Below are 14810 nucleotides of genomic sequence, written 5' to 3'. Positions count from 1 at the left end.
AGTTTGGACTTACAGATATTTATTCAGTTTTACTTTAATAGTGGATACTGCACACACTCTGTCTTTGTCCATTTCAAAATTGAGCAGAAGAGCCTTGAGGGGTTCTACCACATAATAGAAGTTCAGTACTGCCAATGTGTATAATTATTCATTTAATTTTTGTATGGTGATGGAGGCTCCATGGTGGATGTCATTTGTCTCTTGAATTTTCTTTGCATTGAATATTTTGTTACTTTTTCCCCCACTTCCCTAGAGAGAAGATACTGACGTTGTTGGTGGCATTGAACTGAAATTGTGGTGTCACTTGAAATGAATCAAAAGAAGGAAGTGTTGTCATCCCAGTGGGGAAGCAATAGCAACAACTTTCTGCTGCACAGTGGTACAGTGTCCTCAGCCCTCTTCTTGTGCCCCATTTCCTGAGATTGCTCACCATATCTTGATGATATCAGTACTCACACAAAGTGTGGTTTTGCTTCGTTTTTAACATCATAAATTCTTGAAGATCACTGCTATGGTTTCAGTGGATTCATTTGAAAGGCTTTTGTGTTCAGCAGTAAACACATGACCAGAGGTCAGAGTGTGAAGGATCCCCAGATGTTTTGCTTTTCAAGAGTTGCCATGTTCGTGTTTCTCTTCACAGCAATAGAAACTATCTAAGATGCTCTCCTCACATCATGGTCCTGTGTCATTTTGTTTATTCCTGTCTCTTGATTCCCCAATTCTATTGAACCAAAGCAGATTATTATATCTAACATGTAGAAAATGATATGGCTGTACATATTTTCTGGGCAAGGTGATAGTATGGGACTGCTTTAAAGGAATTTATTCTATTATGTAAACATAAAGATGATTAAAGTTACCTTCAAAATAAGGACCAAGGAAAGAATGCAGAAAGTCATGTCTAAAAGATGTTGCACAATGACACACAGACTCTGGTTTATCCATAATCATACTCCCTGACAAAGTCTTCTACTATTACAAGCTCTGCAGATCAACTTGGTATCAATCCGTTTTCCCCTAATAGGCACTCCACAGTGTGTGTCCCTATATATTGTATAATCCTTTATCTATTCCTGTGATTCTCCTGATGACTCCTACATGGCAACCTTCATGTGGGCATGTTCCACATACAAAGTGACAATGACAACTTTCTCCTGACCATGAAGTTGAGTGGCTAGACCTGACAGAAGGAAGGACTTTGTAGCTGACAAATTACTCTTAAGAAGGAGTTGATGAGACATACGGCCTGAATTACTCCTGAAGACCAGGTCTGGGTCCATAGTTCTGCTGCCTGGTGTCTGTGTTGATGTCCATGGCCACTGTCACCACAGAGGTCCATAAGAACTGTACACGTTGAAATCCAAGGGCCATGCTGAGCCCACCCTGCCCTTCACTGATCCTGGGATGACTAGCCCTGCCCCTCACTGGACACTGCAACAGGAGAGCTGTCTCAGTTGCTCTTGGGATGTATAGCACCACACCCCTCACTGTGGGCACTGAAGAGGAGGCCCTTCTCATACCTTACATTTTGCTTGTCATGGCGGCGGCTGGCAGTGTCTTTCTGCCTCAAGCTTCCACTTCCCAGAATTCTTCTCTCTCCTTGTTCAACCTATACTTCCTTCCTGGCTACTGGCTAATCAGTATTTTATTTATTAACCAAACAGAGCAACACTTTTAACATACAGAACATCACACAGCAATAAACCCAGCATCTCTATGACTGACTTGGGGCAATAACAGGATATGAGGGGAGTTTCTTTACGTAGGGTCCAGTGATGATCGTGTACCAGAGGCCAGAAGTCTTGAACCAGACCAATGACTCATTGCAAAGAACATTTGAGGGTGTGGCTGATTGAAGAAAAAGGTATACTGTGTGACATACTGAATCTCCTGATGTCATTAGTACAAATGAATAAGAGTTGGGAAAGTGTGAAAGACAGTGGATTGAGGTGGATTTTTATGTCTGTTTCATTTTGGTTTTAATTAATCTCTGTCGGAGGTCAATGTGGAAGGGGTGAGTGATAGATATTGGAGTGCTGGGAGGGATGCAGGATTGGGGTGCATGATGTGAAATTCCCAATTTATTATATATATGTATGAAGTGGATGGAAGTCTAGAGTTACCCTGGCAGCTGAACCTACAGATGGACATTGTCTTCTTCCCTACATCTGTACTGAAGAATGCAAAGAGGCTGTTGAGTCAAGATACTTTGGGCTGTTGATCTTTGACCCTGCAAAACACAGATCTCAATCCAGTATGAATAAGAGCTAGTTCACTCTGTACTGGTTAAGAGTGACTGTAATATTGTCTGTAAAAAGGATTCAGGTTGCCCCTTGTGACATGTTCTATTGTGGAGAGGTAACCTGAACTTTTGAAGTCACCCTTTAAACAACAGTCATAAGTCAGTGCATTTCCCAAGCCCAGAGTTGCTGGTCTCAGTAGGCAGAGCAGCAGGGGGAGAATCTCCTTTGTGTGTTCAGACATTATTTTACATCCTTCCTAGCTGGGGCATGGTTTGCTCAGTTACATGACACATTACAAATGTTTTACCTACTGGTGACAATGATGTGAGGTCAGACACAGAGCTTGGTTGTAATTATCAACTGAGGGGACTATATACAGATTCCTCCTTCTCCAGAGAACCTCCTCTATAGAAGACTAGAGGGGAAAAGCCTTAGTGACTGTTTTGTGCATATTGAGCAGACCACTGTCCAGAAGGCATGACCCGTGTAGACCTGGGAGGGTGCTCCCTCCCTCAGATGAGAAGTGAAGGGAATTGAGTCTTCCAAACTGATGTCAGTTCTTCTGGGGAAAATGCCTGTTTTAGCTGTGGAGAAAACTCTTCTAGGACAAAAATTTCTAAAGAAAACACACCAGAGTTAAACTGTTTCTTCTTTGAAAATGATGGCTGTAGGGGGCTCTCTTCCTCTCTAAATGTTTGCCAGCATGGCAGATTGTTTCCTCTGTCCCTGCCCCTGTCCCTCCACTTCCCCCTCCCCCTCCCCTTCTCTCTCCCACTGCCTCTTACTCTTCCCACCTTCCCCTTCCTCCTACCCCTGTCTCTGTTTTTGGGCATAATTAGAATTAGTTGTTTAGAAGAACACTCTGATTTAAATAAAAAAAATCAAAAAAAGAGGAAACTCTCTCACAAAACTTGAATTGCTTCATATTCTATTTCAGCTGGTGGTTATGCATTTCCATAAATATAATAGTCAGAAAGCAAGATGTAATAGATATCAGTTTTAGAATGGCAGAGCTGGTTGATGAGGAGAGAATGAGGAGCAAACACTGTGTCTTCCCACATCAGGCAGGAGGAAATCAGGGCTATGAGGCTAAAAGATTGGGGTCTGGGAAAGCAGGGAGGGCCTGGGAGTGTATCAGAAAGAAAGCTGTGTGCACATATATGTACATTATTATATATAGCATGAGCTGCTACTAAATAGTGCATCATATATAATATATTTGTTCATAAATACTTCCCCTTCAGTGTTGGGCTAGGACAAGGATTCCTATATAAAGTATTTGTAAACCATCAATTCCTTATTGATTTCATTTCCAATGTGACTAATTGTAGAAGGGTTGAGGCTATTTTCAAAGACAGCGAAGACTTTCAGTACTTCAACTGTCTATACTTTTCCAGTCATTCTTCCTGTCTTTTCTTGAAGTGTTGGTTTGATGATAGATGTCTCCATATCTGCTGTATTTCTCTTTACTTCTTTCCTAGGATGAAAACCCTGATGGTGGCTGTAGCAATGAACCAAAAAATATGATGTTATTGGAAATGAAAGCTGAAGAAAGAACTGTTGTGTCATCCAAATGAGACAGCAGCAGCAACAACATTACCTACTAAGATTCAGTGGAAAAGATCTATGTTGATTAAATACAATGATGCTATGAAATTGACTCTATATCCTAGGGATATTCTGGTTCAATGCAATCTGTCTTAGTTAAGATTTCTATTGCTGTGAAGAGACACCATGACCACAGCAACTCTTATAAAAGAAAACAATTGGGGCTGGCTTACAGCTTCAGTTCCCACCATCATCTTTATGGTAGGAAACATGGCAGGATGCAGGCAGACATGGTACTGGAGAAGGACCTGAGAATTCTACACCTTGATCCAAAGGCAGCAGAAGGAGACTGCCACATAAGGCTTAGCTTGAGCATTTAAGACCTCTAAGTCCACTTCCACAGTGACACACTTCCTACAACAAGGCCACACCTACTCCAACAAGGCTGGCTGTACCTCCTATCGGGCCAATCCCCATGGGTCAAGAATTCAAACACATAAGACAATGGGGGACATTACTATTAAATCCATGACACAATACAAAATTTCTTAATTACATTTTTATTTATTTATAAGATTTGTTTATTACATATACAGTGTTCTGCCTGCATGTATCCCTGCAGGCTGGGAGAGGCCACATGATCTCATTACAGATGTTTGTGAGCCACCAAATGGTTGATGGAATTTGAACTCAGGACCTCTGGAAAACAACCAGTGTTTCTAACCTCTGAGCCATCTCTCCAGCCCCACAATACAAAACTTATGTTATGTTTCTCCCAGAAGTATCACTTTTAAAACACATATGGACCGGGAGGTGGTGTTGCATGCCTTTAATTCAGGCACTCAGGAAGCAGAGCCAGGTCGATCTCTGTGAGTTCGAGGACAGCCTGGTGTACAGAGCAAGATCCAGGACAGGCACCAAAACTACACTGATTAACCCTGTCTCAAAAAAAATCATAAACAAACAAATAAAAAAAAGAGGACCTATGGAACAAAGAAGATACAAAAGAATAAAAGCTGTGTTGTGGTGTCACAATACCTGAATTCACATGACAACTACATGTCTACGAGAGAGTTACTGTAGGATTACTACCCCTTACCACAGAAACCTCTCACAGTCCATAGCAATAAATAGAGACCCACAACTGATCCATGAATATAAAATAAAGAGATGACTTCCTGCCTGAAGAATCATTGTAGAAGAGGGAGCAGAAGAATTGTAAGACCCAGAGGCAGTGGATGTTGAGAACAGCGAAGCAGTGTTCTCGGACACAACAGGACAGTTGCACTAATAAACCAAGGGTTGCTATGACCGAATGGACAAGACCAGGATGGACAAAATCCCAGCTTGGAAAAGGGAGGAGAGTTCTCTTCTAGCTGAGGAACTGTGGCAGTTGATAGCTTCTGAGAGAGAGATTCAGTTGTCCTCAGGGTTGGGGCCCCACAGAGAGGCTACCTAGGCTCCAGGCGATGGCTATGTATCCATGCACAAGTGGAAGCTCCAAGAGAAGAAGGGTGAGAAGGAGGAGGAAGAGGAGGAGGAGGAGGAGGAGGAGGAGGAGGAGGAGGAGGAGGAGGAGGAGGAGAAGAAGAAAAACCCACGAAAATTGAGATGTTATAATAGTGTTGCAAAGGATTAATTTTAGAGGTGTTTCACTTCCATTGTGGGATTTATTTCAGGGATGTTTCATGAGGCTGTTATGAATGGGGTTCATTTCTTGATTTCTTCTTGGTATGTTTGTCTGTGGCATTCAGGCAGGCTAATCACTTTTCTGTGATCTGTTTCTATCATTGTACATGATCTCACTCATATCTAGAACCCAAAACTGTTACACTCATAGAAGTTGAGAGTAGATGAAAGGTTCCTGAGGTCATGGAGGTCAGAGAGAGGATTCCTCTGGGAAGCATGTGTCAAAGAAGACTAAGTCACAATGTGACAGGAGCAAGATTCTCTGGCTTCCTATCAAGCAGTATGCTGGCTTTACATACAGAGAAAACTATATACTGGGAGAAGTAGAGGAACAGATTTAGATTTGTCTAAACACTATGCAGTGAACACTTGTATCCAGTATAATTTTCAATACTCTGTCCTTTTGTCAAATTTTTATGGTTTGGAGTATCAACTAAAAAGATTGAAATATTTTGAAAAGATACCAAATTAATAAATCAAAAGTGTTGTATACAGCAAAATTGAATGGGATTCAAAATAATTTTATTGCATGTGATAGTTTGTTACATTAAAGAAAATACAAAACTACGAGTTTTAATTTAAATAACTTAAATTACATAAATAGTAAAATAAATACACACATAATACACAGAGATACCCAAATGGATGCAGACATGAATGCCCTTACATATAGATAAAAATCATGCTGTTTTGCTGAAACATCTAGGTAGGTTGATTGAATTCATGTGAAAATAAATGAGTCTTTAAAGGATAATTTATGCAGTGTTGTAGGTCAGGAGATTTCTCACTACTTGGTGATTTACTTCATCTCCTCAATCAATCTTGCCAGCAGGTTGGCTGAGGAAGACAGGGCTCTCCTGACTTCTGCTCTGACCACCTCCCAGGCACAGGGGCTGTGTTTCTTCTCCTTCAGGTAGACAGTGATCCTATAGAAGTAGTTTCTCACAGCCAAAAGGGGGTCTTCCTGGCTCGAGGAAGGTTCCTGCACCTCCACCTGATCCATCACACAGTCTTGCATGTCATTGAGCAGCTGGTAGAGCTCATCGCAGAGGGTGTCTAGGAGGGTTGTCTCCCAAGCAGCAGATGATTCATTGGAGGTGAAGAGGATCAGGACCTGTTGGATCATCTCACCCAGGACCTGGATGACTTGTGCCTTTTGGATCTGCTGGGCATCCACCTTCTCCAGTGGGAATGAAAAGTCCATTCTGTCCTTGAGGCAGGAGAGAGGGGAGAGTCTCCTCATTTGTGCCAGGAGTGTGAAGGCTCTCTTGTTCCTGAGGTGATGAGTTTGAGGCAGGTCACACCCCAGACAGCAGCTTGACCAGTAGTGCATCACCACCAGGATCATCAGGAAAACACAGGGCCTGGCCATTGCGAATGTTGCAGATGCTGCTGGTCTTCTGGGCTCTGTGGTCATGAACCTTGCTCTTTAGAGTCTCTGAAGACAATGCTGTGTGCATCTGTCTTATATAGGGGAAAACACCACTTTCCATTTTCTGAATGCCCTCCCCTTATTTCCCAATTGTCTTTTCACTTTCTTTAACTTATTCTCTGATTGCTTTTGGGAATTTTTTTAAGCCATTTTCGTTTTCATCTTTGCTTCCTCTTTCACTGATGCCCTCAAAAAGCTGTTTTACAGGTTTTTTTTTCTAAATAGAATTATCATTAACTATTACTCAACAGATAGACACCCTTTGTTTGAGATGTACACATCTATTGTAAAGACAAAATATTTCTCTAAAAATTGTATTTCAAAGTTATTGTAATTCATTTTATATTTTTTATTTCTATCATTTAAATCAATATTTGACATAATGTATGGTATGATGCAAAAAGTGTTCCTAAGTTAAAGTACTGATGCAATGGTATACTTTAAATTTTTCCAATGATTATAGACTAAAACTTATTTTCTTCAAATTGCATTCATTAATTCTACTATTAATTTATATAAAATGTTAGTTGAATTAACAGTGTATCTTAGTTATTCATCCAATGAGTGTCATGCCATCATCTGGTCTCAGTGAGTAAAGGCTTGCTGTTCACGCTTGATGAGCTGTATTTGATTCCTGGAACCCATTGCTGAAATAAAGAAACTGACTCCTATAATGTGGGCTCTAATCATTTCATTCACAATTTGACAACCTTGTTCCTGCAAACACACACTCAGTGTATGCAGGTACACACAGAGCCCCCCAAATGACAACCATGACACAAATATACACTAACACAGAAACACACACTCACACACATACCATCAAACACAGATACATACTCACAGACAGAGGAGAGCATTGATACACCAGCACACAATTATGCACATACATACACCAACACACAAATATCCATGCATATAAACACTCACAGATAGACAAACACATGCACACATATACACATATTCCCACAATATGCACACATAAACAGACTCACACACACATGCCCACAGACACACACATACACATATTCTCACACTTAATACAGATTTTCAACACATATACACACACAGCTATACATGAAAACACACCAGCACACACCAATGTACACATCCCAACCCATACAAACATAAACACTCACACACATGTACAAATTTCCACATACACACACATTTGTACAAACACACACATATGCACAATCACACATTCCACCCATATATACAACATACACAACCTAACACACAGAATCACACATGCATATCCTTACACACACATTAGCACACATACTTTCTCACATATATACACAAACACAATACATACACACAAACACACATGCACACACACTCAAACAGATACACATGTATAGTCACACACAAATACTTGCATAGACACACACTCACTTACATACACAAGAGTGAGAAGTTATCAAAAATGTCAAATGTTAATTTTCACTTATTTTGTCTCACAAGTTTGAACGTTAACTACATGGATATTTGGGTCCACTGCATAGTAGGAAGACAATGAGACTCACAAGTCACTCACTTCATGGTGGCCAAGATGCAGACAGGGACGAAGTGTGTCCTTAGATGGAGCCCCCAACCTTCCTCCAGCAAAACCTCACTACCTAGTAGTCCACTCATCTCCAACAATCAGCAGGCTTTCACTGATACAGTTTGTTCCTTGAGGATGATGAAGGCTCATGTTCCCTGTGAAATCTGCTCCCATAAGAACCAACCTCCAGCACAGGAAACCTGGAGAGACACTCCATAACCAAACCACACATACAGGTAAAGTGTCTGAACACTCGATTTCAAAGGCTTAGGTTCTCAAATGCTATGCCATGAGTACTATTACAATCATACCAAATTTATAATCATTTTAATCAGCATGTGATATTTATCCTCATGCACAGGACACTGTAGTATTGTTGAGTCCCTCTAAACAATGTTTGTGTCAAATCATAAGAGAAGCAGTTCTAACTCCTCAATGTCTCCTACAGCAGCTAGGGATCTGCAGGGTCATTTTTGTGTGTGTGGAACATCAAAGCCTTTGTCTTCATTCTGTAAATAATAAATTTATTAATTTAAATAACCACAAAATATAATGTTATATTTGTTTTATGTTATGTAAAAAGCCCTTCTGTGTAGAGAACATTAGAGTCACTGTTCCCCTCACCTCCAAACTGCATCTACCTACAATATTTGCTTCTCTACTGTTGATAATTTCTTTGGAAACATGTCCCCTCATCTCTGTGTCTACTGACCCTGGGGATGCTTTCCCTGGTTGTGCAGAACCTGGACAGCCTTTGGGGCCGGATGGCCAGCAGAAGGGACAGAGGGTCCCTTTGGTTGAACTGGGACAGACTGAGAGTCCTTCTGTCCCCCATTGCTTCCTTGCTCTCTGACCCAGAGCACATGCAGCAGCAGAGGGGACCAGTAAGGATATGAAGTTCCATCCAGTCTGCCACTCTTGTGCACTTGATAATCAGGGATTTACAACAGTTTTGTCCCCATGCTATCCCATCTCATCCTGTGCTGATTGGCAGTGCTCCCAAGACCTGCCATGGGGCTGCCCACCAAACCTGAACCCATGGTGGGAGTGAAAAACTGATTCATAGAAGATGTTTTCTTACTCCACATGCTTGCTGTGGCATGATCTAGCCTGCACACTAGTAGTCACACACACACACTTATGTGCACATACATGTGCCTACACACACATTCTTATACATATATGTACAAACACTGTCATAAAGTTTATCATATGCTTTGCTCTGAGGACCAAGTTTCAGCGTGTTCTTTACACTGTTGTTTCTCTGTCCTTAGGACGAAAAGGGATGCTGTACTGGTCTGTGGGTTTATTTAAATGTTTAGTACTACAGAAGAACATTCAGCAGAATGAAGACCAGACAGAGCTTCTCTGTGTTATAGCCAGGGTGACTTATACAACTAAGAGAGCTTCTCTGAAATTTCTCTCTCTCATGGACCAGTTTTGTCATCCATGGGGATATGCTTCAAAGTCAGCATACTTGTATACAGTTCTCTGTCCACATTGAGATTTTTCCAGAATCTACTTTTGTGATCAATATTTGCTCACTGAATGCTTGCTGTGCCTGAAGACAGGAGGTGGAAATACAAACCAGAAGACACAGTGATAGCAGTACCTCTGATTGCCTATTAGTTACACAGAAGTTTGGACTTACAGATATTTATCCAGTTTTACTTTAGTAGTGGATTTTGCACAAACTCTGTCTTTGTCAGTTTGAACATTGAGCAGAAGACCCTGAGGGATTTCATCACATAGAAGTGTTTCAGTATTGCCAATCTGCATAATTTTTCATTCAATTTTTCTGTGGTGATGGTGGCTCCATTGTGGATGTCATTTCTATTTTGAATTTTCTTTGCATTGAATATTTTGTTTCTTTTTTCCACTTTCCTATAGAGAAGATACTAAAGTTGTGGGTGGCATTTACGGAAATTGTGGTGTCACTTGAAATGAAAGCAAAAGAAAGGAAGTGATGTCATTCCAGTGGGGAAGCAATAGCAACAATGTTAGGAGTGTTCAACTTAAAAGTTCAATGACCATAATATAAAGTAATTTTTCATCAAACTGAGTGCAATTAGAAACATGAATTGCAGAGTCAATGCAATCATAATCAAAATTTCAATGATTTTCTTCGCGATAACATCAATCTTAAGACTCCTGTGGATACAGGAAGCTGCTGGAGAGCAGGAATGTCAAGAATAAGAGCAATGGCCGTGGTGTCAAAAGGTCTGATTTTGTACATCACATTCTACAACTCACAGAGGATAAGTGCATCTCTCAGTGCTCCTCAGAGGAGGTTCTTCTGCAAATAGGTGACTGGGCACAGACTCTTACAAGTGATCAATGTACAGGGAATAGGTGTCTGAGCAAAGACCAGTATGGCCTTCCTGGCTTCCATAGGGCAGTACTCTTTACACAAAGCTGGCAGGAAGATGGGGATTCCTAGAGACAATTTTTGATTGTAGTAAACAGGGGTTTGAATACACACTATAGTAGCTGGGGGTCAATATTGATAGCAGCTGTGACTGCGTGCACAGTCTGAGTATGATGGAGACAGATAAAATCCCAGTTTCAAGCAGGGAGCATGTCAGGAAATCCCAGGCCAAGCTGATGAACTATTTTCAACTGATGGCTGCTGGGAGTGGAAGATTGAGTTATCCTCAGCAATGGGGCCCCTGAGAGGTTGCTCGGATTCCACTAGATGGCGGTGTACCCATGCAAAACTGGCAACAGTTAGCAAAGAGATTCAATGAACCAAGTCTAAGCACTGGGCTGAGCTTCTGGAGATCAGTAGAAGAGAGGGAGGTGGATCCCTAGAAGCAAAGGGGGGCAGAGAGCCAAGACCATGATGGGGAAAACCAGAGAGACAGCTCACCTGAGCTAGTGGGATCTCAGGGACACTTGACTGACAGCTGGTGGACCTGCATGGGACCCGACTAGACCTCCTGAATTTTGCTGACACTTGTGTGGCTTGATCTGTTCATGAGGCCTCTGGCAGTGGGACCAGGACTTGTCCCAAGTGCAAGAACTGGCTTTGGGGAGCCCAAACCCTATGCTGGGACACCTTGCTCAGCCTTGAATCAGTGGGGAGCTATGCTCAACCTGGTATGTCACACTTTGTTGACTACCCAAGGGAGGCCTTATCTTCTCTGAGGAGTTGTTGGGTGACAGGGTTGATGCCGGTAGAGTGAGGACCAGAGAATGGGAGGGAGGGACACCTGGGCTTAGTATGTGAAATAAGAAAATTAAAATAAAGAAAAGATACCAAATGAAATTGAGAGGGATGAGCTGTGTTGTTTTAGAAGATTTGCATTCACTTCCCTTGTTAGATTTATTTCAGTGTATGTTTTTTGAGACTGTTATGAAGGAAATTTACCCTGGATAATTCTAAGTTCAACCTGTCACCAGATAGGTTTATGTGGGAAGAAGGGATCTCACCAGGGAAGATGTCTCTACAGAATCAAACTGGAGACCAGTCTCTAAATCATTAATAACTGATTACTGCTGTAGGAGTGTCCAGCACACTATCGGTGATTCACCCCCTGGGCAGGTGGTCCTGATGAGTATTTGAAAGGAGGCTGAGCAGGCCCTGAGGCATCAAGGCAGGAGACAGTGTGTTCCTCAATGACCTCTATATGAGGCCCTGCCTTCAGGTTCCTGCCCTGTTGAAGATCCTGCTAAAGCTCTTTCAGTGATGGAATGTGCTGTGATTTTAAACTATAATAAAATATTTCTACCCCCAAATGCTTTTAGGTCATGATATTTTGTCTCAGCAATTGAAGCCATCACCAAGACAGGGCTGACACTGAATTTTTTCTTTTCTCATGTCTCACTATTTTAATGGTATGTAGGAAGATCCTCATTCGTTTTGTACTTTATTTTATTTTGGTTTTATGGTCTCCCTCATCTTTGGAATCCAATCGAGTTCATCTGATAGAAGTTGGGAGTCAAATGTTAGTTAAGGGAGGCCAGAGAGGTCAGGGAGAATTGTAGTTCAGGAGGACTAAGGCACAATGGAACACAAGCAAGATGTTCTGGTTGCCTTCTGTACAGCATGCTGGCTATCCATCCAGAGGAGTACTGTCTAATGGAGAGATGTATGATTTTTACCATCAGTGAAAGGAACTACAAGATGCCTGCATCAACTCACCTCTTAAGTCTAAGCAGTACACATTGCTTCAGTATTATTTCCTACCACGTCCAGTTGTGTTACATTTATAATGTACAGAACGAGTTTAGAAGCATCAAACAGTTTTCAAAAGATCATGTGAGTCATTTCCCGGCGGCGTGGAACCGGGTAGCCAACAGCCTGCGGAACAACATGCCTAAGTTTTATTGTTACTACTGTGATACGTATCTGACCCATGATTCTCCATCTGTGAGAAAGACACTGCAGTGGTCGGAAACACAAAGAGAATGTGAAAGACTACTACCAGAAATGGATGGAAGAGCAGGCCCAGAGCCTGATTGACAAAACAACGGCTGCATTTCAACAAGGAAAGATACCTCCAGCACCATTCTCTGCTCCTCCTCCTGCAGGGGCCATGATCCCACCTTCCCCAGTCTCCCGGGTCCTCCTCGCCCTGGCATGATGCCTGCACCCCACATGGGAGGCCCTCCCATGATGCCGATGATGGGCGCTCCTCCTCCTCGGATGATGCCCGTGGGACCTGCTTCTGGAATGAGGCCACCCATGGGAGGCCACATGCCCATGATGCCTGGGCCTCCAATGATGAGACCTCCTGCTCGACCTATGATGGCGCCCACTCAGCCTGGCATAACTCAGCCAGACAGATAAGAGCAGAAAGGCTCTTTATCACTTTTGTACTTCTTGCTCTGTTTCACCAGGAAATGACGGTGCTGAGCATGAATATTTTCTAGCTGCATGACAGGAAGGCTTCCCCTTCCAAACAGAGAGAAGTGGGGCAAAAAGAGTGCAGCTTTCACTGATATTGTGAAATGAGAAAATAAAATTGTCTGCTGTTTTAGTTAAAGAAAATCATGTGAATGACACATAAGATTAAGCATGTATAGTAAAAATTTTATTAAATAGAAGAAATAAATTAACAATAAAAGTTTGATAATTTAAAGGAAATATAAAATACTATGGTATAAAAAATAAAATAATTAGATAGAAAAACAAGCAGAAGACCTAATAAATAAATAAAACAAATAAATAAAACAACAAACAAACAAAACATCTGAATCAATAAGCAAATGAGCTTACATATTAACACAATATAACCGAATATTAGGATAACTATGCAGGCACGTTTGATATCAAACTCAAAGAGTTCTTGGAGAAGGCCAAATCTGAGCAGTGAGGTGCAGGATCCCAGCCCAGGAGAGTCCTCTCCACTTTGGCTCAGGACTTACTCCTTCTCCTCAGTCAGTCCTGCCAGCAGCGTGGCTGAGGAAGACAGGGCTCTCCTGACTTCTGCTCTGACCACCTCCCAGGCACAGGGGCTGTGTTTCTTCTCCTTCAGGTAGTCAGTGATCCTGTGGAAGTAGTTTCTCACAGCCACCAGGGAGTCTTCCTGGCTTGAAGAAGGTTCCTGCACCTCACCCTGCTCCATCAGACAAGCTTGCAGGTCTTTGAGCTGGTGGTGGAGGCCAGTGCAGAATGTGTCTAGGAGGCTTGGCTCCCAAGTAGCAGATGAGTCCTTTGAGCTGAAGAGTATCAGGACCTGCTGGGTCAGCTCCTGCAGGGAAGGGATGGCTTGGGCCTTCTGGATCTGTTGGACATTCACCTTCTCCAGAGGGAATGCAAAGTCCATTCTGTCCTTGAGGCAGGAGAGAGGGGAGAGTCTCCTCATTTGTGCCAGGAGTGTGGAGGCTCTCTTGTTCCTGAGGTGATGAGACTGAGACAGGTCACATCCCAGACAGCAGCTTGACCAGAAGTGCATCACCACCAGGAATGTCAGGAGAGCACAGGGCCTGGCCATTGGGAATGTGGCAGATGCTGGTGGTCCTCTGGGCTCTGTGGTCCTGAACCTTCCTCTCTATGTTCTCTGAAGTCCATCCTGCCTGGGTCCATGAGTCTTAAATAAGAGAAAGCACTAGATTCCATTTTCTGAATGCCCTCCCAGTACTCTCCCATGTACTTTTCACTTTCTTTCAGTCATTCCCTGCTTGTTTCTGGTCATTATTTTTCTTGCCATTTTTATTTTCATTATTGCTTCCAATTTTAATGCTCCCCCTCAACAAACCTTCTCTAGAGTGTATTCCTGAAAGAAATTGTGGTTGATTTTTATATTACAGATACACCTTTCCTGTATGAAATCACTTGTCTGTAAAGCATAAAACCATACCTCTAATACTTGGCCTGGAAATTTCTTGAATTTCATGCTGCAGT

The 14810-nt window shown here is 42.1% G+C and overlaps 2 protein-coding genes and 1 pseudogene across 2 annotated transcripts; 1 reads left to right on the top strand and 2 right to left on the bottom strand.

Annotated features, from left to right (window-relative positions):
* Positions 1-6279: 6279 nt before the first annotated feature.
* Positions 6280-6852, bottom strand: LOC121826147 (interferon alpha-12-like). Its single transcript, XM_042269948.2, has one exon. It carries the CDS (start codon positions 6850-6852, stop codon positions 6280-6282), a length of 573 nt encoding a protein of 190 aa, XP_042125882.2.
* A 5924-nt stretch (positions 6853-12776) lies between these two features.
* On the top strand, positions 12777-13272 carry LOC102918949 (U1 small nuclear ribonucleoprotein C pseudogene; annotated as a pseudogene).
* A 555-nt stretch (positions 13273-13827) lies between these two features.
* LOC102918640 (interferon alpha-12-like) lies at positions 13828-14400 on the bottom strand. The gene has a single exon (XM_006973990.3). It carries the CDS (start codon positions 14398-14400, stop codon positions 13828-13830), a length of 573 nt encoding a protein of 190 aa, XP_006974052.3.
* Between the last annotated feature and the right edge of the window lie 410 nt (positions 14401-14810).

This window comes from Peromyscus maniculatus, chromosome 2 (genome assembly GCF_049852395.1).
Source record: "Peromyscus maniculatus bairdii isolate BWxNUB_F1_BW_parent chromosome 2, HU_Pman_BW_mat_3.1, whole genome shotgun sequence".
In the NCBI taxonomy this organism is placed as follows: Eukaryota; Metazoa; Chordata; class Mammalia; order Rodentia; family Cricetidae; genus Peromyscus; species Peromyscus maniculatus.
This window is presented reverse-complemented; position numbering and strand designations above follow the sequence as displayed.